A 25,353-nucleotide genomic window follows, 5' to 3' on the forward strand; every position below is an offset into this window, starting at 1 on the left:
ACAGAGTAAATAGGCATTTTAATGTCATAGATTTAGCCGGTGGTAACTTGTGGAATAGACACCAGCTGGAATGCGGTTTTAACCAATCATCATTCAGGATTAGACCCACCCGTTGTATAAAATGTTAAATTTCTTCCTAGAGGAGTTTCCTACTAGTAATTACCAGGTCGGAGGGCGTTTACATGTAATTTCCCCAGTCGTATATGGTAACTTCCCACTTGGTCATGAACGTAACACAAGTGTGGTACGCATGTGCAGTGTCGGCCATTTCGGGCCAGCTGAGCCAATCAGTGGCCTTTTGATTGTATGGCCAATCAGTGGCCTTTTGATTGTATGGCAGTGAATAGAGTTCATAATTAGCGTGGGGAAAGTATTACCACCTCCAATTCTCAACTCTGGTTCGTGTCTTGGCGAAGATTTTGACCGCTGGTGCTGGATAAGGTGGGGATCAAATGGTCCAAGCTGTTGCTAGTCTATCGATCTTATTTTACACAAGGTATTATTTCCCTTGTAACTTTTAAACTCGAAATACGGAGCCATGGACAGACCCAGCCTCGAGAGACTGTTTTCAGCGTGTGACATTAACAGGTCTGGTGTGATTGAATACGAAGACTTTACGGTTGTTTGTCGAGAACTCAATGTGCCTGACGACGAAATCAAAACTTTATTCAACAAATTCGGTGCTAGTGCAGATGGATGTATCAATTACAGCAAGTTCTCCTCTCGGTTTCAAGAGGTTTCAGCAACGTTGGATTTCGCATCTTTTGGGGCTTCTCCTCAAAGTCAAGGGAGTCCTTGGGACGAGTTCCAGAGCAGGCTTGACGATGCAACAGGTCACCTCTCGGGAAGGTAAGTATTTCTGGTGGTTGGTTGGTGTGAATAGTTTGACAAATGTGGACCTGCTCTAGTAGACTGCATGCAATATGTAGATATTAGTTCATCCCCCAGATTTGTCTAAATATGTACAATTTAGAAATGACTGTCCATCGTCTATTTCTTCTATTTCAGACTGTGTGATCAATTGGCTGAGCTGTACCAAGCCATTTACTCCACCTCAGAGCCTCTCTTGTTGCAACATTATGAGGGACTTGTTGATGCTCTTGTCAGTGAGAGCAAGGAACGCAGACTTGAGAGTGAGCAGGTGGAAACCAGTTTCAGAAGGTAGATTCAGTCATAGCAGCATAACTTGTCGGATTCCACAAGGGGTGGAAGAAATAATCTACCAAATGTATTACCTGAATATGTTATCGTCTCGCTCGCATTAGGTTCCTAAGGAATGGACCATTTTCAGTTAATTCGATCATTTATTTGTCTGTTACTGGATACATATATCTAATGTTCATGTTGTGGGATATCATGCAACAATGATCCAATCAAGAGCATGCCTATGCTCTTTATCAGTTTACTTTTACAAATGTGAGTATTGATTGTGCCAGTAACCTATGCATCCCACAGTAAGCTGATCATCACACAATTGCATGTTTCCAACTACTGAATTATAAACAGATGGGTGGGGGTGAAGTTGGTTTTGCGGTCCAGAGACTGCATTTCACCCCAGCTGCCATTTCTCAAGTAGGTAGGACGTCTTAAATGAGTTGCTCTGCCTGATCTCTATTATCTTCTTGTAAACTGAGTTGTCCCTTCATATATTTCGATTCAGGCCTATCCCCTTCATTTATGCAAATGAATGTGCCTGTAAAAACCCAAATTCTGACACAAATAGATGTTTACTAATAATTTTGCCATTCATTAAATCTTAAACTATGCAGAGCTCAGTCTTGTGCACCTGTGGTCTCCATTTATTTTATTTAACCTTTATTTAACTAGTCAAGTCAGTTAAGAACAATTTCTTACTTACAATGATGGCCTACCAAAAGGCGAAAGGCCTCCTGCGGGGGCTGGGGATTAAAAATATAGGACAAAACACACGAGACATTACATAAAGAGAGCCTTAAAACGACAACAGCGTGGCAGCAACAGATAACACATGGTAGCAACATGATAGCAGCACAAAACATGGTACAAACATTGGGCACAGACAACAGCAAGAAGATGGAGACAATAATACATGGTGAAGCAGCCACAACGTTCAGTAAGATTGTCCATGATTGAGCCTTTGAATGAAGAGATTGAGAACTGTCCAGTTTGTTTCTTGCAGCGAACTGAAGAGGAGCGACCCAGGGATGTGTGTTGGAGACTTTTAACAGAATGACTGGCAGAATGGGTGTTGTATGTGGAGGATGAGGGCTGCAGTAGATATCTCTGATAGGGGGGAGTGAGGCCTAAGAGGGTTTTATAAATAAGCATCAACCAGTGGGTCTTGTGACTGGTAGACAGAGATGACCAGTTTACAGAGGAGTATGGAGTGCAGTGATGTGTCCTATTTTATTTATTTAACTAAGCACGTTGGTTAAGGCAGCAGGTAGCCTAGTGGTTAGAGCGTTGGGCCAGTAACTGAAAGGTTGCTGGATCGACTCAAGCTGACAAGGTAAAAATCTTTTCTGCCCCTGAATAAGGCAGTTAACCCACTGTTCCAAGGCCGTCAGTGTAAATAAGAATTTGTTCTTAACTGACTTGCTTAGTTAAATAAAGGTCTGACCCGGACGACACTGGGCCAATTGTGCTCCACCCTATGGGACTCCCAATCACGGCCGGTTGTGATAGCCTGGTATCGAACCAGGGTCTGTAGTTTTGCCTCTAGCACTGAGATGCAGTGTCTTAGACTGCTGCACCACTCGGGAGCCCACCAATGGTGGCAAATCGGATGGCTGAATGGTAAAGATCTAGCCGCTTGAGAGCACCCTTACCTGCCAATCTATAAACTACGTCTCCTTAGTCTAGCATGGGTAGGATGGTCAGCAGAATCGGGGTTAGTTTGGCAGCTGAGGTGAAAGAGGAGTGATTTACAATAGAGGACACCAAGTCTAGATTTAACCTTAGCCTGCCGCTTTGATATGTGCTGACTCATGACTGGCTGGACCAAGTGTTGTCACCTGATTATGACAGAACACATTTAACTGAGTAGTAAGTCCTGCCCACTCATAGTAGACTACTAGATGAAAATACATGGGCAATTGATACAAATAGACCAGATGTGATTGGAACCAAAAGGTCTACTTCTATGTGCCGTGTTGCTGTTTTTTGAAGCCTTGCAAACCAGATTTTCTGACTCGTCCCTTTTGCTGAACTAGTAATTGGGCAGTTGTATTGTCATTGACGGCATCCAGGGCAGACAAGTAAATGGTATGCATCTCTGTGTGCCGACAGAACAGAGGAGCTCAACACAAGTCAGTTGGCAGAGCTGGAGGAGGACATGCAGCAGCAGCTTTCCCGTGTAGTGGACAGGGTGAGAGAAGAGGTAGGTGACATTCTGAGGACTGAGTTGTCAGTGTAGTACAGTGCTAATTCGCTCTGTAAAACTGTTAAAACAAACATGGCAAGCAAATAACTTGACCTGAGTCATTAAGAATGCATTGAAAACATACCTTCAAATGTATAAAGAATGAGAATTAAATAGGGTTTATTTAAGCAATAAGGCCTGAGGTGTGATATATGGCCAATATACCATGGTTAAGGGCTGTTCTTCTGCAACGTGGAGTACTAGGACACAGCCCTTTGCCATATTGACCATATACCACAACCCCCCGAGGAGCCTTATGATTATAAACTGGTTACCACTGTAATTAGAGCAGTAAAACTAAATGTTTTGTCATACCGGTGGTATACGGTCTGATATACCATGGCTTTCAGCCAATCAGAATTCAGGGCTCAAACCACCCAGGTTATAATGGGGCATGTGGTACACTACATGACCAAGTTTGTGGACACGTGCTGGTCGAACATCTCATTCCAAAGTCATGGTCATTAATTTGGAGTTTGTCCCCCCCCTTTGCTGCTATAACAGCCTCCACCCTTCTAAGACTTAACACTAGATGTTGGAACATTGCTGCGGGGAGTTGCTTCCATTCATCCACAAGAGCATTAGTGAGGCACTGATGTTGGGTGATAAGACCTGGCTCGCAGTCGGTGTTACAATTCATCCCAAAGGTGTTCGACTGGGTTGAGGTCAGGGCTCTGTGCAGGCCAGTCAAGTTCTTCCACACCAATCTCAACAAACCATTTCTGTATGGACCTCACTTTGTGCACAGGGGCATTGTCATGCTGAAATGGGAAAGGGCCTTCCCCAATCTGTTGCCACAAAGTTGGAAGCACAGAATCATCTAGAATGTCATAACATTTAAGATTTCCCTTCACTGGAACTAAGGTGCCTACCAAAACCATGAAAAACAGCCCCAGACCATTATTCATCCACCAAACTTTACAGATGGAACTGCATTGGGGCAGGTAGCGTTCTCCTGGCATTCGCAAAACCCATATTACTCCGTCGGACTGCCAGATGGTGAAGTGAGTCATCACTCTAAAGAACGCTTCATTCCAATGGCGGCGAGCTTTACACCAATCCAGCCGATGCTTGGCATTGCGCATGGTGATCTTAGGCTCGTGTGCGGCTGCTCGGCCATGGAAACCCATTTGACGCTCCCGGCAAACAGTTAATGTGCTGACGTTGCTTCCAGAGGTAGTTTGGAACTCTGTAGTGAGTGTTGCAACCGAGGACAGACTATTTTTATGCGCTATGCACTGTGGTCCCATTCTGTGAGCTTGTGTGACTTACCACTTTGTGTCTGAGCCGTTGTTGCTCCTAGACGTTTCCACTTCACAATAACAGCGCTTACAATTGACCAGGGTAGCTCTAGCAGGACAAAATTTTATGAACTGACTTGTTGGAAAGGTGGCATCCTATGACGGTGCCACAAAAGTCACTGAGCTCTTCAATAAACCAAAAAATTGATACTTTTATTTACATAAGTAATCACTCTTTACTATGAGACTTGAAATTGAGCTCAGGTGCATCCTGTTTTCATTGATCATCCTTGATGTTTCTACAACTTGATTGGACATGATTTGGAAAGGCACACAACTCTAAGGTCCCACAGCTGACGGTGCATATCTGAGCAAAAACCAAGCTATGAGGTCGAAGGAAATGTCCGTGGAGCTCCGAGACAGGATTGTGTTGGCACAGATTTGGGGAAGGGTACCAACACATTTCTGAAACATTGAAGGTCCCCAAGAACACAGCGGCCATCATTCTTAAATGGAAGTTTGGAACCACCAACACTTTTCCTAGAGCTGGCCACCAGGCCAAACTGAGCAATCTGGGGAGAAGGGCCTTGGTTCAGGGAGGTGACCGATGGTCACTCTGACAGAGCTCTAGAGTTCCTCTGTGAAGATGGTTGTGCTTCTGGAAGGTTCTCCCATCTCTGCAGCACTCCACCAATCAGGCCTTTATGGTAGAGTGGCCAGATGGAAGCCACTCTTCAGTAAAAGGCACATGACAGCCTTCTTGGAGTTTGACAAAAGTTAACTAAAGGACTCTACGACCATGAGAAACAAGATTCTTGAAACCAAGATTGAACTCTTTGGAGGAAACCTGGAACCATCCCTACAGTGAAGCGTAGTGGCAGCATCATGCTGTGGGGATGTTTTTTCAGTGGCAGGAACTGGGAGTATCGTCAGGATCGAGAGGGAAAATGAACGGAGCATGAAGGATAACTTAAAACTGGGGTATAGGTTCACCCTCAACAGGACAGTGACTCTAAGCACACAGCCAAGACACAACAGGAGTGGCTTTGGGACAAGTGTCTGAATGTCCTTGAGTGTCCCAGCCAGAGCCCGGAGTTGAACCCAATCGAACATCTCTGGAGAGACCTGAAAATAGTTGTGCAGCGACACTCCCCATCCAACCTGACAGCTTGAGACGATCTGCAGAGAAGAATGGGGGAAACTCCCCAAATACAGGTGTGCCAAGCTTGTAGCATCATACCCAAAAAAGTCTCAAGGATGTCAAAGGTGCTTCAACAAAGCACTGACTGAAGGGTCTTTTTTAATCAAGTTGCAAAAATGCCTACATCTGTTTTTGCTTTGTCATTATGGGGCATTGTGTAGCTTGATGGGAAACTAATTTAATCGATTTTAGAATAATGCTGTAATGTAACTATGTAAAAGTAAATGGGTCTGAATACTTTCCAATTGCACTAAAGTGAAAGGGAGATTGTCCACTAAGTGTTATACTGCTCCCACCTAGACCTGTTTTATGAACAACCATCTTACAGATCAGATCGCATTCACACATCTCCAGAAGTTGCATAGCATGCACTCCACAGACGTTTTAACCATAGAACCAGGAGGGTACATTTGAATAATATTGTTTGTAATATAATTAAATTAAAACATGTAATATCATAAATATAATTAAGACAGGCATGGCTGTTGAACCAGCCTTCATTATAGTAGGCCTAAGGGAGGGCTTGTGTTTTGAACATATGAAACGTAAAACAAGCCATTTTTACGCGTCACGAGGTTCAACGGTGTTCACCAAGGTTCTCATCGCTGGTTTCATGATGGGCATGGACACGTAGCTTCCATCATGGAGGGGGTTTTACGCACGGCCAAAATGGGACCTGCATGGCTAAAATTGTGGGCCTGCCTACGATGCATACATAAAAAGGGAACGTCAGCCCACCGTTTTACTCCTCAAATTGTTGCTTTGTCACTATGGGGTGTTGTGTGTAGATTGACGGGGGGGAAAACATTCATCCATTTTAGATTAAGGCTGTAACACAACAAAATGTGGAAAAAGTCAAGGTCTCAATAGTTTCTGAATGTATAGTTGTTGGAAATAAAGATTAAACAGTTTTATTTCAAGAGCGGGGCTAGGCCAGGGACACTCCTTTCTGCACCATTCCTCTTTGCCTCTGCACAGGTGTTTATCCTCATGTGGTAGAGGGAGAACAGCAAGCTCAAACTCTTACAAAAGCTCCCCCCTTTTTTTTCCAGAGCCAATGAGTAAAGTTCTCTCCTTGGGTTTCATGTCTGTAGGAGCTTAAGAAAATGGAGGGAGTCATGGATACACTCCAGAGAAGGCATGATAATGAAGTGGCAGATCTACATACTGCTGTGGACAGGTTGTTGAAGGTAGGTGTCATTCCTTTTGAAACCGTTTTTTAAATATTTTCCAGTCTTATCCTTTTACACTTCTCTATTTACCTCGTTTCAGGTAGTCTTAAGTGTGAATGTGATTTCAGGTGATGCATAACCACATTTATGATTCATGTGAAATAAATAGAAACATTTTCATTTTAGTGCCAAGATGAATCTGAACTCAACAATTCCAGGCAGGATGTTGACAAACTACACCACAAAATATGTGAACTGTCTCTGGTACGTTGGATCAATTGAAGATGGACAACTATCTTGAGTTCCATTGACATTATTTCTTGTACACTTTCCAGTAATGTTCTCCATGCTCTCCTCAGGAAAATGAGCAGTTACGGACTTCGCTCGTCAAAGCTCAGACAAACATCTCCATTCTGCAGGTAGAGATGGACAAGCTGAAGAACATTTATGCAGACCAGAAACTTCAACATGAGAGGTGAGATCAGACTTCATTCTCAGGTCAAATGGATCAAGTCCAACTCTGTTGATTACAGGGCACAAATGTTGCATTTGTCAATTTGTTTTCACAGAGAAAGTGATGACCTGAAAAAGATGGTTATAGAATACCAGTCCTACTCCAGTCACATTGAAATACTCCAGTAAGTCTGTCTGATCCGATTGTTGGTTAGTATGCCCTTTCATGACGATTGTTTTTGCTGTATTGAAGTCATGCATGAACATCCGTGCAGTGCACATCTTATGCTCATTGTCAATGGAAGGTGACAGGCTAAAAGATTAGTAAAGCATATGACGTGTTCTCCACATTGACTCCTTCCTATTAGGGTCATGAACAAAAAGCTGTATGACTGCAATGATGATTTGCACTCTGCATTAATCAACGATGTGGCATCAAGTAAGAGGGTAAGTCTTGGTGGTTTTCACTGAAGGTAGACCCACATTTCCCCTTATATTTACTTTTATATAGCATTGATAACACACTGCTTTAGTTTCTCTTTGTTTACAAAAGTGTTACAAATCTCCCCACAGCTATCCCCCGACAATGAAATCGCAGCTCGAAGAATGAAGCCAGTTCGACAAAGCACACTTATAAAGTACACATACTATATTGTTATCCTAGAAATCTGGACCTATTGATTGATGTGAATTGACCACTTAACTCATGTTTATTTTTTCATTATTTTTGGTCCAGTTCAGGGGGAGAGAACACAGCTGTGGACTCCAGTAAAAGGACCTACTCCCATGTAGCCAGCTGGGCTGATAGATACCTGGACAGTGGTGTATCCCTGCCTATGGACGCTGAAAGCTCAGGCAGCGAGTCTGACAGTGACGTCTCGACAGAAACCGTACACCAGAGTTATTCATATGTGCCCTCAGACATTGAGGTAAGGGTAACCGAAAGGTTTGACCAACTATTTTTATTAGTATGTGTCACATGCTAATACATGAATTTACCTATTTCTGCACCAGATATCAGACGTGAAATCAGAAGTAAGTCGGGCAACACTGTCTGTATCTCCCAGAAAAACTCTCGCTATTGCTTCGTCCATCCGGAGACGCTTGTCTGCTTTCCCCATAAAGGTAAGGCAATGAGCTGAGATTCCGTAAGACATTTGTATTGGGAGACTTATGTGGAATTGGCATATGCTGCTTGCATATCTGTATTATTCTTCATAACTATGTGATGCTACTTGGTCCTCAGCCAACCGATGCAGACATTGTTGACACTGGTGGCCCTGCTCCCATGTACCGGTTAGTTTTGGCGGGAGATGCAGGATCAGGGAAGTCCAGCTTTCTATTGAGGTTGAGTCTCAATGAGTTCAGGGGAGACATTCAGACGACTTTGGGTAAGTACAATTTTGTAATGTTATAATTAATGCAGAAAGTGCATTGCCCTTACCATTACATAATGTTCTTAGGAGTTGATTTCCAAATCAAGAAGATGTTGGTGGATGGAGAAAAAACTAACCTCCAGATATGGGATACTGCAGGACAAGAGAGGTATGTTTGTGTACATTTACATTCTAAAAGCCTTGGTTACAGTCCTTATGGTGTTGCTCTAATTAAACAAATGCTGGACTGACTTAAAATAGTTATACCATTTAGTTGAGCTGCCAAGCAAAAAATAAATACCTCTTGCTGTGGCTTCTGCATTGACATACTAAAAGCCTTAAAGGTGTGGTCCCATAATGTGTCCTTGGTGGATGTGGCTGTTAATCTGAAGTGCTGCACAGATTCCAAAAGATCATGTAATGTCAATAGCAAAATGGGATTTCCCTGTTCCTGTAGGTTCCGCAGTATTGCCAGGTCTTACTTCCGTAAAGCCCATGGAGTCTTACTGCTGTATGATGTCACTTCTGAGAGCAGCTTCCTTAATGTCAGAGAGTGGATGGGAGAGATTCAGGTACCAGTCACAGTTGAGGGGTTTAATGGTCCATGGGATTTAAATAACTTGGAATGGGATTCCAAAATATTTACTAAACGGGTGTGTTATAGGCAGAATTTATTTTGAGGCCGTAATGGTCTTAGCAGTATTTGACGGAAAGCCGTGGTATGACAACTTTGGGCTTTAACACGGCTTTCAGCCAAATATGCAACTTAAAGAACGAACTGCCCTTGTTATCCCAGGAATCTAGGGATGAGCAACTCCCAATGTGTGTGATTGGGAACAAAGTGGACCTGCGGGAAGATCGACCGGAGGGAAGCTGTGTCAGCACTGTCGACGGGGAAAGGCTGGCTAGAGTACAACCTCTCTTTACCAGTCAAAATAAGATGTTCATGGGTCTATCAACTAAATATTAATCACAATATTACCATATGTTTCAGACATACAATGCCCTGTTCTGTGAAACTAGTGCCAAAGCTGGAACTAATGTAGTGGAAGCAGTACTTCACCTGGCAAGGTAAGAATTGTAAAACCCCCTTCCCATCCACTTCCCTACCGTGAATACCTAAACTTTAACTAAGAACTTTCCTCCCCCCCCAACAGAGAAGTTAAGAAAAATGTGCAACTGAGACGGCAATCAGAATCACAGGTGAAGTTGAGTTTAAGTGGTCCAAAGAAAGCTAACTGCTGCAGAGTATAACCATGGAGACTAATCACCAGAGGGAAATGCATCTGACTGGAGTCTAGGGGCTCTATTTTAGCACCACAGCGTAGCTAAATATGTATAACAGAGGACTGTAAAGTTAGCTAAATGTATGTCTAGTTCGTATTTGAATCTACATAGTCCGATCTTTAGCAATAGTCAACTCCTGATAAATGTATTAGTTCTGGACTCTCATGAACGTATTATAAATGGGACTGTTGTACATCTCTCAGGAATTGACATTGAAAAGCAATTAAGTTTTAGCTCAGTCTAGAGACTGCTGTGGTTAGAAACATGCAGAAATTAATCACATTTTACATTGGTGCTTTATTTCATGTTTGCTAATTGTATTTTTATTGATTAAAGTTTCTGTACAGGTGTGAATTATAATTTGTTAGAATAAATCCTTTAATTTATTTCATCAGCAATGTATATGCCAATCCTTAATATAAAAAGTAAGAATAAACAAAACCACTAGTTGCGTTATTTAAAATCTAGGAGGGAATACAAAAATACAGGATTGTTGTGAGTCTGAATTTCTTGTTCTTTACATTGTAAATACTGATTTAACATTAGACCTTTTGAAATAGGCTTAAGCATTAGTCATTCAAAACCATGAATTTCTCAAACTACAGTACAACCACCAAAAATTTAACTGGTTTTGTACCCCAGAGCATGGGACAAAAAAACCCCTAATCAATAGGTAACATCTTGATATTTGAGAATGGTAGTTTGGGTTCTGTATCCTGCTGCTATTTGGCTTTCTCGTCACTCGGCTTCGGGTCACTGGCTTTTTTCTGCTTCTGTTGCATTATCTCTGCATCCCTAAGGAAGACAAACAAATGAAATGAGTGGTCAGACTGAACCGAAGGTATCAGTCTGTCAATGTTGAAGCTCTACAAGACAATGTTGAATAAAATGAATAATGTACTTCGTTGTCCATGCAGTTTGTCCTTTTGCAGATATGACATATCCACCGGAAAATATTACATTAACTTTTCAAAGCACTAGTAGTAGTGTTTATCACCTGAAGCCTGTGCAGAACCATGTAAATACGTGCAAGTATGCATGCGTCTAGTGCACATGCTTCAGGTGATACATCAATGCACTACCAGCGCTTTGGTAAGTTGATTTAATTATACTTTCCTGTGGATATAGTCTCACATTCCAACCTGTAGAAGGACCATCCGCACAGATAACTGGTAGTGATTTTATTCAGCATTCTTGCTTGTGAAGGTTGAACTTTAACTTCAGCCTGACAATTCAACATCTGGTCTTCAGGCTTGTCTTACCTGTGGACAACTCCTTACTATACCAGGAAAACGTCCTAATAGCCAAACTAGTTAGAATTGACTTTATTGCGCATGACTTACCTAAGCTTCCTTGCAGCAGCAGACATGCCATCATCTGCCTTCTTTCCCTTGTCATTCCCTTGCTTTTTGGCATTTTTAGCACGAGCAAGGTCACGCTGATTTCCCCCTGAGAAAATCAATGAGTGTACTGTCAATTTAAGTTGCTGAGTAGTGAGTACACAGCTAGCTACAGTTGAAGTTTACATACACTTGGTCAGAGTCCTTAACTCATTTTACAACCACTCCACAAATGTTTTGGAAAGTCAGTTAGGACATGTTCCAGAAAACAATCATGGCTTTAGAAGCTTCTGATAGGCGTCAAGTGGATGTATTTCCAGGGCTACTCTACGCTTGACATCATGGGTAAATCAAAAGGAATCAGCCAAGAAAATTGTGGACCTCCACAAGTCTAGGTCATCCTTGGGAGCAATTTCCAAATGCCTGAAGGTACCACGTTCATCTGTACAAACAATAGTACGCAAGTATAAACACCATGCAGCCGTCATACCGCTCAGGAACGAGACGCGTTCTGTCTCCAAGAGATGAACGTACTTTGGTGCGAAAAGTGCAAAGGACCTTGTGAAGATGCTGGAGGAAATGGGTACAGAAGTGTCTATCCACAGTAAAAAAATGAGTCCTAATCGACAACCTGAAAGGCCGCTCAGCAAGGAAGCCACTGCTCCAAAAACACCATTAAAAAAAGCCAGACCACAGTTTGCAACTGCACATGGGGACAATAGAACAAAAATAGAACTGTTTGACCATTGTTGTATTTCGGGGGAAACGGGATGCTTGCAAGCTGAAGAACACCATCCCAACCGTGAAGCATGGGGATGGCAGCATGTTGTGGGGGTGCTTTGCTGCAGGAGGGACTGGAACACTAGACAAAATAGATGGCATCATGAAGAAAAATGTTGGATAAATTGAAGCAACATCAAGACATCAGTCAGGAAGTTAAAGCTTGGTTGCAAATGGGTCTTTCAAATGGACAATGACCCCAAGCATACTTTTAAAGTTGTGGCAAAATGGCTTAAGGACAACAAATTCGAGGTATTGGGAGTGGCCATCACAAAGCCCGGACCTCAATCCTATAGAAAATGTGTGGGCAGAACTGAAAAAGCGTGTGCGGGCAAATAGGCCTACAAACCTGACTCAGTTACACCAGCTCTGTCAGGAGAAATGGGCCAAAATTCACCCAACTTCTTGTGGGAAGCTTGTGGAAGGCTACCTGACACGTTTGACCCAAGTTAAACAATTTGAAGGCAATGCTACCAAATACTAATTGAGTGTATGTAAACTTCTGACCCACTGGGAATGTGGTGAAAGAAATAAAAGCTGAAATAAATCACTGACATTCCAAATTCTTAAAATAGTGTTGATTCTAACTGACCTAAGACAGGGATTTTTACTAGGATTTAATGTCAGGAATTGTGAAACTGAGTTTAAACATTTGGCTAAGGTGTTTACTCAGCAACTCAAAGCATGCCCACTACGCCCGGCATATGCTTATTTTGTCCATCCACACCAGATGCAAATCAGGACATGCTGGTTAAATTACATTTTTTATTTTACCTTTATTTAACTAGGCAAGTCAGTTAAGAACAAATTCTTATTTTCAATGACGGCCTAGGAACAGTGGGTTAACTGCCTGTTCAGGGGCAGAACGACAGATTCGTACCTTGTCAGCTCGGGGGTTTGAACTTGCAACCTTCTGATTACTAGTCCAACGCTCTAACCACTAGGCTACCCTGCCGAAATATCAAAACGCGTAACCAACTAATTTACATATTCTGGTGACAGGTCGAAATACATGAAACATTCATACAGTTTGTAGAAACTTAACCATTTTATCTGGATTATATATAGGAGTAGAGAACATGATTGTGTGACCCAAAGATCCAGGAAAATGACCTTGTGCTTATCAGGTAAAATAACGCAATGCAACAGCAAGCTAGCTGAATGTTTCGACCTGTCCCCAAACTAATATAGTTGTGGTTCAGAGTTAGTTTTGATATTTAAACCTGCATGTCTAGATCGCGTCTGGTGTGTATGTACAAAATCAACATGCGGACAGGCGCGTGCCTAGTCTAGACAGCATGTACATTTATTTCTTAGTGGCCATCTAGTGCCTCCTACAACTATGTACGTTGACATTTTGGTAGCTAACCTAATAGTTAATATAAATGTTTATTGTGCTTGGCACTTGAGGGTTTAACTTACTAGGCAGCTAACGACCAAATATTTGTATACATATTCTACTAGCTACAGTATGTGTAGCTAGCATGCTAACGTTAGCTTGTTTCCTACACATCAGGGGTGGGTAAAATCTGTGGAACGTTCCAACAAGAATCGGTTCCAAAAACGTCGTAAAGTACAAGGTTGCCAACAAACAACTCATACAAAGTAGCATGATCAATTCACCTAACTAGCTGCCGAATAGGAATCAACTCGACACGTATGCGTTTGTTGGCAACCTTATTTACATCGTTTTTGGTAGAGATTCCTGTTGGAACGTTTCACATACCCACCCTCAAATTAGAGCCTTGTTATCAGGTAATAAATGGGAAAAGTATAGCTACACTTCATGCTATCATTTTTTTTTTTTAAGTATGCTAACTTCAAAACCATGTTAGACTAGCTAACGTTTGACTTAAACATTTCAAACATAACGTCACGTTGTCTGATGGCATTGCTTGACAGGCCAAGAAAGTGAGATGCGTAGCTAGCCAAACTACCAACAAACAACGTTAGCCAAGTAACACAATCATAAAAAATATAATAATCATCGGATATACTCACTTGTCATTTTGTTTATGGTTTGTAGCTGACCGTGTGGAGAAGGATGCCAATCAACCAAGCCTGGCAGCTGTGCACCGACAATATTTGATGTTCGTCACGGCAATTGAACGCGTTGATACGCGACATCGCGAGAGTAGCTGCTTCTTTGAGGTTTAACGGCGGTTGGCATCCAATAAATGTTTCATTACTGCCACCTACTAGACTGGAGTACAACTCCCTTATACTTTGCTTAAAAAAGATATATGAACAAATACCCTACCATCTAACACTACACTCACAAAAAAAATAACACCACCCTACTCCACTATTTTAATGTATTTAGTCCTACCTCGGGTCCACATCTTGAAAGGATGGGACACCACCACTTAACACACCATGTAACTCTTCTGATGTCAAGTCTCTCACACCCAAATACCTCTCTGCAGCTGCCACCACAAACTACATTTTCTGCGACTTACTGCAGTACAGTTCATAACCATTGCTATGAATGCTAAAAATCCAATCTTACTGAAACATATATTACTTGTTGACCGATCCCTCTGTACTGGTACAGATCTACTGCACACCACTCCTCTCAGGAACCCTCCCTCTTGACCCATCTTCCTCGACTTTCTTCACTGCCTCAGCATATGACAGATTCTGCACAAACCATGGAAACCTCAACCTGCCTCTCTCACACAGGATATTTCTGATCCCCAGCCCCAGGGGCACCCCTACAATTAACATATACCACTACTTTCCCCAATGCTACACATTCCTTTGTCTCATGCTCTTCGGCAAAACTTCTCACACCAAGGAACTTCCCTCCTACACACTGCTGCCACATGCCCACACCTGTCACAAGGTAATGTATTTGGCACAAAAGCTTGTACATGATAACTTATATATCCTAACATCACTTTTTCGGGCAAAGAATCAACATCAAAATTCAAAAGAAAAGACAATGACTCTTCTGTTTCACCACTCATGCCACACTGTCTGTGTCGCACCAAACCGCGAGCATCACAACTATTCAGTTGGTCAACTTTTACATTTACTGCTACCCCAGTAATCACTCCTTTCAATGGTGGCCTTTTCTTGAGAGCAAAACAATTCACATTTCTTGACCCCATTAGTTTAACGTGTTGTGCCTTCTCCCTCTGACAAGCAGATAACCACAATACCACTTCTGGTTACCCTCACCGATTCCACAGCACCCAACTCTGTTATAACCCACCCTGAAACCAAAAATGGATCAGCCAAAAGGCAAGGGTCCACTTTTCCCAAAAACTACTGTCACGGACTCTTTATCCTGACCCTCGGTGCAAGTTTCGGCTCCAAGAACTTCACCACACCGACCACCTTTAATACTTCTCCCTCATTCTCTTCCATTTCTCCTTCTGTCTTCAGCTCACTCTGCTTATACTTTCTACCATTCTTCTTCTCAAACTATCTCCCTTTTCCAGCCATTTTTAACCAACTTATGCTCACCCTCTTCTTCAATCTCTCTTAAACCTCCTCTGCCTCTCTTTTTCCTTCCATTCCTCCTCCATATTCCAAATAAAATTTTATTGGTCACATACACTTATTTAGCAGATGTTATTGTGGGTGTAGCGAAATGCTTGTGTTTCTAGCTCCAACAGTGCAGTAATATCTAACAAGTAATATCTAACAATTTCACAACAATACACACATCTAAGTAAAGGAATATATGGACGAGCAATGTCAGAGTGGTAGAGACTAAGATACAGTAGAGTAGAATACAGTATATACATATGAGATGAGTAATGCAAAATATGTGAACATTATTAAAGCGACTAGTGTTCCATTTATTAAAGTGGCCAGATATTTGAAGTATATGTACATAGGCAGCAGCCTGTAATGTGCTAGTGATGGCTATAACAGTCTGATGGTCTTGCGATAGAAGCTGTTTTTCAGTCTCTCGGTCCCAGCTTTGATGCACCTGTACTCACCTTGCCTTCTGGATGATAGCGAGGTGAACAGGCAGTGGCTCGGGTGGTTGTTGTCCTTGATGGTCTTTTTGGCCTTCCTGTGACATCGGGTGCTGTAGGTGTCCTGGAGGGCAGGTAGTTTGCTTCTGGTGATGCATCTGGAGAGCCCTGCAGTTGTGGGCGGTGCAGTTGCCGTACCAGGTGGTGATACAGCCCGACAGGATGCTCTTAATTTTGCATCTGTAAAAGTTTGAGGGTTTTAGGTGCCAAGACAAATTTCTTCAGTGTCCTGTGTGGGTGGACCATTTCAGTTTGTCAGTGATGTGTACTCCGAGGAACTTGAAGCTTTCCACCTTCTCCACTGCGGTCCCGTCAATGTGGATAGGGGGTGCTCCCTCTGCTGTTTCCTGAAGTCCACGATCATCTCCTTTGTTTTGTTGATGTTGCGTGAGAGGTTATATTCCTGGCACCACACTCCCGGAGTACGTATACGTCTCCTTATGACAATACTGGACTTCTCCTGACATGCATCTTGTTCTTGCCTTCTCAAGGGACGCCATTTAACCGGCTGTCCCAAATTCTGTACAATCAGCACAAACCCCTCGGGGTGTAGCGCTCAACATCCCATCCCACTTTTAAAGCAGCTGCTTTGTCTTGATGTTCTTCTTTATCAAAAGCTACCGCAACGCTTTTCCATTTCAAACAAGCCCGCTCTTCCAACCACCACACACTGTCTCACTGAAAGAGCAGCTCAAAAGCCAGTTTTTGCAGCTGAATTGCGTTATTGAAAACTAAAACTATTCTCGGAACAGTCTGCTACTCCACGTCGCTGATTGGTCAGTTCACAGCACTGCTAAACCCTCGTTTCTGATTGGCCACTTTGCGAGGTGCACTTGGCTTTCAGTGTAGAATTTATAGCTACAGCAGTGGGGGTCAGTGCCGTTTAAGAAGAGTGAGGACCATTTTTTTTAATGAGTATGGCCTTATTTCTATTACAGCATATTGGATGACTGTCATCCATATTTCATTCACCCAGTTCAATGTAACAGTGATAGGTTTAGGCTACTACATGATACTCAAATTTTCCCTATACCCATCATGAGGTTGCTACAACCTAGCCCATGAATGACAGTTTGTAGGTGCACACAGGTTGAGAGCAGTGGTGATTTTACCATGTAAATCTTGGCGGGGCAAAAAAACAAATGTGGGATGCATGCCAGCAACGCCACTACACAACACTAAACAATACATTAATTGCACTATAACAGTGACAAACGGTGCCCACAAACTGTTAGGGCCTACATAGACCTGTCCCAACAGTAGTCCCAACATCTTACCACCACTACACCTTGCTATCAGTTGAGCCTTCTCTGGCAGCGAAACATTTCATTCAGCCTCATTTACTGCCTTTTAAAAAAAAACATAGCTGATATGGCTGACTTGCTTAAACAAATGTGGTTTCTATTGACAATTGAGATGTACAAACTATGCCATAAGGGGACGACAGGCGGATAAGAGGCGATCTGTAATTTCGATTAAGACATTAATGTGCGAGTTAGGATGGACGTAGTCAATCTAACGATTTGTTTAGCACTTTTGAAACGTACAGCGGCAGAATTCAGAACATTCTTACCTGTACACCAAGTCAGAACCGTTGGTTAAATAAAGGGGGCATTTAAGCAGACAATGAAGCTCTTACAATATTCAATGATTACATTTCTCTAAAACAGGTTATAGGTTACATTTGCACCACCAAGTCAGAATAGTAGATGAAATTAAGAGATAAATATACCAAATTTTTCAGGTGAGGCACATGGGATACTAACATCTTACTACACAATATACACTTAGTATTACTTTCTTAGCTACAGTATACATATCTCCCTGGCATATTACATAATTTATGCAGCGGCATACAATACATTTTGGACTCACCTTGTTGTGCTGTGCTCACTTGAACAGGAAGGTGGCGCGGCAGTCCTTCGTGGGCAAATGTTGTCATCAAAATCTGGCATTCTTTGGATTCATGGGAACTCGGAAAAAAACAAGGTTGAATCATGATGACATCATTAATCTTCAGGTCGTAGTTCTAGAAAGAGGCCGGATTTACAATTCCGAGGTTGACTGTTAAATGTATTTTCCCAGTCGGAGCTAATTTATTCCCAATTTACCCAGTTGACTTGAACTCACTGAAGTCAAGTTTTCGCAGTTCCGAGTTAACAGTTGTTTTGAGCGCTGCACAAGTCATGCATCATTGACAGCATGGACAATTTTTAATGTTCATCATTAACCCCTTAATCCCAGATTTGGGACCACACATCCACTCCACTGAATAGCAGAATAGTGATTGCTTTGCAATGCTTGCAGTGTTAGCCACGGTCACTGATTCCTTCCAAACCACTCACTGTTTTGTGATTTCCAACTTGCTGTGTAATGGCCGATGAGAACCGATACGTTTTATCTATAATTTCTCTTTATTATTTCTCCTTCATAAGTAATGACTGGAATATAGCTATTAAAGTTTGCAGTTTAACTGATGTTGTTTCTGTATCAACAGACAGTACACTTTTATTTATTAGATTTTCCATTGACATAGATACCGTTTATTGGGACACATATATCCTGTTATTACAGAAGCCCCTCATTCATTCAAGACATTGACCATGTGACTATTCCAGTCTGAGTTTTATACTTAAATGGATTCTATCACAAAGCTGTTTTGTTAAAAAAAAGACATTGCATACATTCTTCGGAAGAAGCGCCATTAGTTTACTCTGTTACACTCAAATAAACACAATCTGTGGTGCAAATGTTGGTGCTGCTACAGTATGTCAGTGAATGTTGATACAGGTTTAATCCATAGTGCAGTGTTTTATTTATTATTCACAGCAGACACAAGTCACTTTACTATTCATGTGCTGGACAGTTCCTTTGCAGAAGACGTCAGTTTCTTGCAGTCAGAACCACTGACGTCACTAAACTGCCCAAGGTCACCACCAGAGCACCAAGCAGGAACTTCCATGAAATTCCCTGAAACACCAAGTGACGCAATGTCAAAAAACAGTCATGTTTTTTTCCTACTTGTGAACTGAATTCAACTGAAACATTTCACTCAGGGAAAGTTCTCAGTGGCTTACAGGTGGCTTCTTGTTAGGAGTCAGAAATGGGGCAATATTGTCTCCAAGGAGCTGGGCAGGTTTGGCTTGCCACTTCTGGGTGTTTTTGCCTCCTGATTGCCTTTTCACTAGCTTTGACAGCTCAACATGGATGGCCTGGGAAGGGAAAGAGACAGACTGTAGTCACTTACCTTTAACCTCAATGTGAAACACAATTCACAGGTGTGTACTCATAAAGGACAATCTTATACAATACAATTTAGCATTTTAGCAGTGAACTATGCTAGGTGGATTGTCATTCAGAATGAGGTTGTAGTATAGGAGTTGACCAGTAGATGGTAGCATAGATCATATTTAATGCAACAATCTCAGGCTCAAGTTATAGTTGGACTTGATCAATTTGAATTAATCCCCTAATGTTGACATTCTTGACACTCACATTTAGTTTCTTTCTAGCATAAAATGTAATTGTCAACTAATATTATACAACAAATATATGGCAGTTTCTTGTTAAGCCCTCACCAAAGTTGTCTTTTTAAATACATATTTTTATTATTTATTTTTCCTTGTTTCAGGTCAACATCACAAACAAATGGTATATATGTAGATATAAGGTAACATAAAACAGTGACAGTAAACAAAAACAGACACACAAAAAAACAAGATTTAAACATTCACTTTCAGTTCTCTGCTCTCTTACAATCTTCCATTACCCTTAACAATCTTTCTTTTCATTCAACCTGGAGTCATCTTTCATTACATGCCTTTATTCATTTGACTGTTGTGTGTGGCTGTAGTATATCAAAGAGTTCAGTTGTATCAACAGAAGACCTGACTCACAGCCTTTTTTATATTAACACTTCTCAGGGTATCTGCGAGATTAGGGTGAAGAGATAGTTAAAAGGGTCACATAATATATATATAGGGTGTCCTTCCTTGTTCCTAAATATAGCACACATTTTCTCCTGTGGCAGCACTTTAAAGATCTCACAGTACCACTGATTTATTGTGGGTGGCTGGTCTTTAATCCAGTTAAGGAGAATGCATCTGTGGGCCATTTTTTTTTTTTTTACCTTTATTTAACTAGGCAAGTCAGTTAAGAACAAATTCTTATTTTCAATGACGGCCTAGTGGGTTAACTGCCTGTTCAGGGGCAGAACGACAGATTTGTCGGCTCGGGGGATTTGAACCTTTCGGTTACTAGTCCAACGCTCTAACCACTAGGCTACCCTGCCGCCATAAAGAGTTAAGGAGATTGAGCTGTGCTAAGGTAAGTGAGGACCTGTTTCCGACGACACCCAGTACAAATAGCCATGAGTCCATTCTTATAGGACATCTGAACATGCCATCCAGCTCCATTTCTACATTTTCCCAGAAATCTTCCCATGTGGACATGGGTGTCATTTTCATGCCTACACTTACAGCAGGTATCAGAGAATTCTGCATACCCTTTGCATATTCGTATATTGCGTCTCTTGCATCTTGTTGCAGGTGAACAGTCGGCTTGCCTTGAGCATAGCCTTTGTACAGTTTTGGATTTCTGAGCCTTTTCCCAGCTCTGTTTCTCATACCTTAGTCAGGCTACTTGAGCTACTTGCAACATTTGTGTGTATAGCAGCATAAAAGTAGGACATAAAGTGCTTAGGTCTTTCAGCTTTCTACAAGAGATTGTCAACGGGTTCATATTGGGTTCTGGGGGGAACACTATCTTAGATTCAATAAAATGTCTTACTTGCAGATAGCCAAAGAATTGTCTGTGTGGTACAGAAAATGTTTGTTGGATTTCCTGAAACGATAGCAATGGCTCAAAGTTGTCTTGTGTTTTGTAGTGTACTTAGTTTCACATTTCTTTTTATTTAGTAGGGTCTCGGTAGCCTAATCGTCATTGTTCATTCTAGTGATACTGAAATTACAGTACTGGTTCGATTTTTTTTATAGGACTTAAATTAATAATGAGATTTGATGACAAAGCTCTGGTCAAACAAAATATTGATGTTCTTTCTTATCAAGATGATTGATTGACAATAATGGAATATTTCTGGAAGGCAGTGTCGATAGTGCAAAAAGGCTTTTATATGTCATTTGGATTCCGAATGTTTCTGCTTTTCAATTCCTTACCTACTCAGCTAAATGAGGTCTCTGGGGGTAAAGATTGCTTTATCCACCATCAAGGCAAGGGTGTAATTACCAAGGCAGCAGATATTTTAGTTGTGTCTAGACAACAGTGTCTCACCACCACCAGTGCACACTTCAGGTCAAGCCAAATAGGGCGATGGCCACAGAAAAGCACATTCAGAGCATGGTTTAAAAACAAAAAACAAACACACAACACTCAGAATTATTCCGACAAGGGCAAACATTTCTATATACAAAAAAGTAACACTGAGTTTTTTTGGGGGGGGGGCATAATGATATTATTAACTAACTGTAGGCCCTCATTGCAACTTTAATCCTAATGGAGGACTTAAAGGTGTTAAATTAATGAAAATGTTGATTTGCTTTATTAGTGTGACATCAGTGTTTCCGGACAGCTCTAATCTTTGTGGCTGAGTAGAGAATTTTGCAGACAGCAATAGGAGCAAGACAGAACAGGTCTTCACTGTGGCTATAGAACTAACACTACACAATGATCTTTGCAAAGTGTCTGGGCTCTAGTACCTTTGGTTGACTTTTCTTTGCTAAACGATATTGTGCCCATGCGCAAAATCTGAGGTGAGTTTTCAGTCTGCAGTTTTTTCTGGTCATGGAAAAACATTTAATTCCACATGTTCTAGTCTAAACCAATACAGAGGCAAAATCTACCATAATTGTTTTTGAAGCACACACCCATTATACGTTTTGGGGGAATTTTCCATGACTGGGTCTGCATATTCTCAGATTCTTAGCTCTTGTCAAGTAAACATGCTGTGTGACAAAGTAGAGTGACAACTGGGAATGTAGTTTCCAATTCAAGTTCACTACTTAAAGTGCTGTAAAATACAACACAAACCGATGCCCAACAGCTTCTTTTTTGGCATTACTTTGACTTTGGCAGTATTGGGCTATAGTACATACTATAGCCCAATAACGCTGTTAACTAAGGGTGAACTGTGAGTCACACACTACTCCAGACATGATTTAAGAACTTGTTGAGTATTGTACTGTATCATTTTATTTCCATCACATCTCTTGACTAGTGTCAGCTGAGACAGTGTCTTTTTGATTGGGAAATAATTTCAGGGACCTGTAGTGGACATGGATCCTTGATCTGTTTGTGGGGGGGTTGGATTTCACTAGCAGGCTAGGGAGAGGTGGAGGTGGTGAGAACCTAGAGATGTGCTCATTTAGATAGTCTGTCTATCTCACCTTGGTGGACGGCTCCAGTTTCAGAGCCTTCTTCAGTATCTCCATGGCCTCCCCGTATTCGCTCTTGTCTGACAGAAGCTGCAAACAGATTGCAAAATCTCTGAACAGCTAAATCAACATCATCCTTCAGTAGTATACTGTACATGTTTCAGTTGTACATGTTGATTTGCAGTAAATCTTTACACTCATCTAAAATATCTGAATAGGGTTATGTAACAGAATTATTAATGCACCCAGGCACTGTAGACTAATGACAGTGGATTGAAGGTGAGGTAATGTGATGTTAGTGTGTCCCTCACCTTTCCTGTTCTGAAGAGGGCTTTGACATTTTGTGGGTCCAGGGACAAAACATCCCGGCTGGTGTGTAGTGCGTCGTCGTACTGCTCCAGTTTCAGCTGAGCCGCTGCCAGGTTGTTGAGACACTTCACCCGGTAGTCCTGCACCTCCTCCCCCTCCACCAGCACAGCACTTCCACCATCTAGGGGAAACAGGCCACACAGCCTCTCACACCTGGGCTATTGTTATGTATATGTAATGGGAGCCCCAGTCTTTCTAGGTTTCAGGGAGAATTATATACTTACAAAGGAACTGAACGGAGGAGAGACTGGGTATTTGATGTACTAAGGACATCTGTATGTTTGTTTGCCACAGTTATAAAAATCCACGGTTAAAGGCCTAGTGCAGTCAAAAACGTGATGGTCCTGTATTTTATATACACCAAGTATACCAAACAGGAATACCTTAGTATTGAGTTGCAACCCCCCTTTTTGCCCTCAGAACAGCCTCAATTCGTTGGGCATGAACTCTACAAGGTATCAAATAAAATGTCATTGGTCACATACACATATTTAGCAGATATTATTGTGGGTGTAGTGAAATGTTTGAGAAAGCGTACCACAGGGATCAAATCAATTCTAATTTAATTTGTCACATGCGACGAATACAACAACCTTACTTGAAATGCATACTTACAAGCCCTTAACCAACAATGCAGTTTTAAGAAAAATAAGAGTGAAGAAAAAATATTTACCAGATAAACTAAAGTAAAAAATAAAACAGCTACAATAAAATAACAATAACAAGGCTACAGTTTTAGTCAAAAGATTAAATACACTTAGGTTGGAGTCATTAACTCATTTTTCAACCACTCCACATATTTCTTGTTAACAAACTATGGTTTGGCACGTTGGTTAGGACATTTACTTTGTGCATGACACAAGTCATTTTTCCAACAATTGTTTACAGACAGATTATTTCAAAAATAATTCACTGTATCACAATTCCAGTGGGTCAGAAGTTAACACACTAAGTTGACTGTGCCTTTAAACAGCTTGGAAAATTCCAGCTTCTGATAGGCTAATTTACTTCATTTGAGTCAATTGGAGGTGTACCTGTGGATGTATTTCAAGGCCTACCTTCAAACTCAGTGCCTCTTTGCTTGACATCATAAGAAAATCAAAAGAAATCAACCAAGACCTCAGAAAAAACAATGTAGACCTCCACAAGTCTGGTTCATCCTTGGGAGCAATTTCCAAACGCCTGAAGGTACCGCGTTCATCTGTACAATAGTACGCAAGTATAAACACCATGGGACCACGCAGCCGTCATACCGCTCAGGAAGGAGACGTGTTCTGTCTCCTAGAGATGAACGTACTTTGGTGCGAAAAGTGCAAATCAATCCCAGAACAACAGCAAAGGATCCTGTGAAGATGCTGGAGGAAACGGGTACAAAGATATCTATATCTTCATAGTAAAACGAGTCTTATGTCGACACAACCTGAAAGTCCGCTCAGCAAGGAAGAAACCACTGCTCAAAAAACTCCATAAAAACGCCACACTACGGTTTGCAACTGCACATGGGGACAAAGATTGTACTTTTTGTAGAAATGTCCTCTGGTCTGATGAAACAAAAATAGAACTGTTTGGCCATAATGACCATCGTTATGTTTGGAGGGAAAAGGGGACGCTTGCAAGCCGAAGAACACCATCCCAACCGTGAAGCACAGGGGTGGCAGCATCATGCAATGTGGGGTGCTTTGCTGCAGGAGGGACTGGTGCACTTCACAAAATAGATGGCATCATGAGGAAAGAAAATTATGTGGATACATTGAAGCAACATCTCAAGACATCAGTCAGGAAGTTAAAGCTTGGTTGCAAATGGGTCTTCCAAATGGACAATGACCCCAAGCATACTTCCAAAGTTGTGCCAAAATGGCTTAAGGACAACAAAGTAAAGGTATTGGAGTGGCCATCACAAGACCGGACCTCAATTCTATAGAAAATTTGTGGGCAGAACTGAAAACGTGTGTGCAAGCAAGAAGGCCTACAAACCTGACTCAGTTACACTAGTTTTGTCATGAGGAATGGGCAAACATTCCCCCAACTTCTTGTGGGAAGCTTGTGGAAGGCTACACGAAACATTTGACCCAAGTTAAACAATTTAAAGGCAATACTACCAAATACTAATTGAGAGTATGTAAACTTCTGAACCACTGGGAATGTGATAAAATAAATAAAAGCTTAAATAAATCATTCTCTCTACTATTATTCTGACATTTCACATTCTTAAAATAAAGTGGTGATCCTAACTGACCTAAGACAGGGAATTTTTACTAGTATTACTGTAGTCAATGAACAACATTCTCACGTAGGTGTTCCTTTTGTCCAGGTGGGAAAGGGCAGTTTTTGAGTGCAATAGAGATTGCGTCAT

General features: G+C 41.6%; 3 protein-coding genes across 4 annotated transcripts in view; 1 reads left to right on the top strand and 2 right to left on the bottom strand.

Annotated features, from left to right (window-relative positions):
- The first annotated feature begins 250 nt into the window (after window positions 1–250).
- On the top strand, window positions 251–10,571 carry LOC110495967 (ras and EF-hand domain-containing protein). Of its 2 annotated transcripts, XM_021571532.3 has the most exons (17): window positions 251–849; window positions 1,009–1,161; window positions 3,268–3,358; window positions 6,937–7,032; window positions 7,201–7,278; window positions 7,374–7,489; window positions 7,584–7,652; window positions 7,836–7,914; window positions 8,041–8,105; window positions 8,204–8,396; window positions 8,482–8,592; window positions 8,714–8,858; window positions 8,931–9,012; window positions 9,301–9,415; window positions 9,640–9,753; window positions 9,838–9,914; window positions 10,001–10,571. In XM_021571532.3, exons 1-17 carry the CDS (start codon window positions 539–541, stop codon window positions 10,095–10,097), a joined length of 1,992 nt encoding a protein of 663 aa, XP_021427207.3. In that variant the 5' UTR covers window positions 251–538; the 3' UTR covers window positions 10,098–10,571. The 2 variants fall into 2 exon arrangements, with proteins under 2 accessions (XP_021427207.3, XP_090063169.1); XM_090207043.1 differs by lacking the exon at window positions 9,640–9,753.
- On the bottom strand, window positions 10,427–14,370 carry LOC110495977 (small EDRK-rich factor 2). Its single transcript, XM_021571550.3, has 3 exons — window positions 14,252–14,370; window positions 11,474–11,579; window positions 10,427–10,925 (listed from the first exon to the last, which is right to left on the bottom strand). Exons 1-3 carry the CDS (start codon window positions 14,256–14,258, stop codon window positions 10,853–10,855), a joined length of 186 nt encoding a protein of 61 aa, XP_021427225.3. The 5' UTR covers window positions 14,259–14,370; the 3' UTR covers window positions 10,427–10,852.
- A 4,663-nt stretch (window positions 14,371–19,033) lies between these two features.
- LOC110495986 (peptidyl-prolyl cis-trans isomerase FKBP8) overlaps window positions 19,034–25,353 on the bottom strand; it is a 51,767-nt gene continuing 45,447 nt past the window's right edge. Inside the window, exons 5-8 of the mRNA XM_021571562.3 lie at window positions 22,943–23,121; window positions 22,644–22,721; window positions 19,320–19,454; window positions 19,034–19,212 (exon numbers count right to left, since the gene is read on the bottom strand). Of these exons, the coding sequence (XP_021427237.3) occupies window positions 19,126–19,212; window positions 19,320–19,454; window positions 22,644–22,721; window positions 22,943–23,121 (479 nt within the window). The 3' untranslated portion in view covers window positions 19,034–19,125. The remainder of the gene's footprint in view (window positions 19,213–19,319; window positions 19,455–22,643; window positions 22,722–22,942; window positions 23,122–25,353) is intronic.

The sequence above is a fragment of the Oncorhynchus mykiss genome, chromosome 2 (assembly GCF_057628025.1).
Source record: "Oncorhynchus mykiss isolate SJ-2025 chromosome 2, ASM5762802v1, whole genome shotgun sequence".
NCBI classification, from domain to species: domain Eukaryota; kingdom Metazoa; phylum Chordata; class Actinopteri; order Salmoniformes; family Salmonidae; genus Oncorhynchus; species Oncorhynchus mykiss.

Bases quoted from the DNA above. Each gene is read 5' to 3' on its own strand.
- LOC110495977 (XM_021571550.3), bottom strand. The intron at 10,926-11,473 runs GTAAGTCATGCG...TGTCTTCCTTAG, and splicing joins GCTGCTGCAAGGAAGCTTAG to GGATGCAGAGATAATGCAAC.
- LOC110495967 (XM_021571532.3), top strand. From the start codon at position 539: ATGGACAGACCCAGCCTCGAGAGACTGTTTTCAGCGTGTGACATTAAC. The intron at 8,397-8,481 runs GTAAGGGTAACC...TTTCTGCACCAG, and splicing joins ATGTGCCCTCAGACATTGAG to ATATCAGACGTGAAATCAGA. The intron at 8,593-8,713 runs GTAAGGCAATGA...CTTGGTCCTCAG, and splicing joins TGTCTGCTTTCCCCATAAAG to CCAACCGATGCAGACATTGT.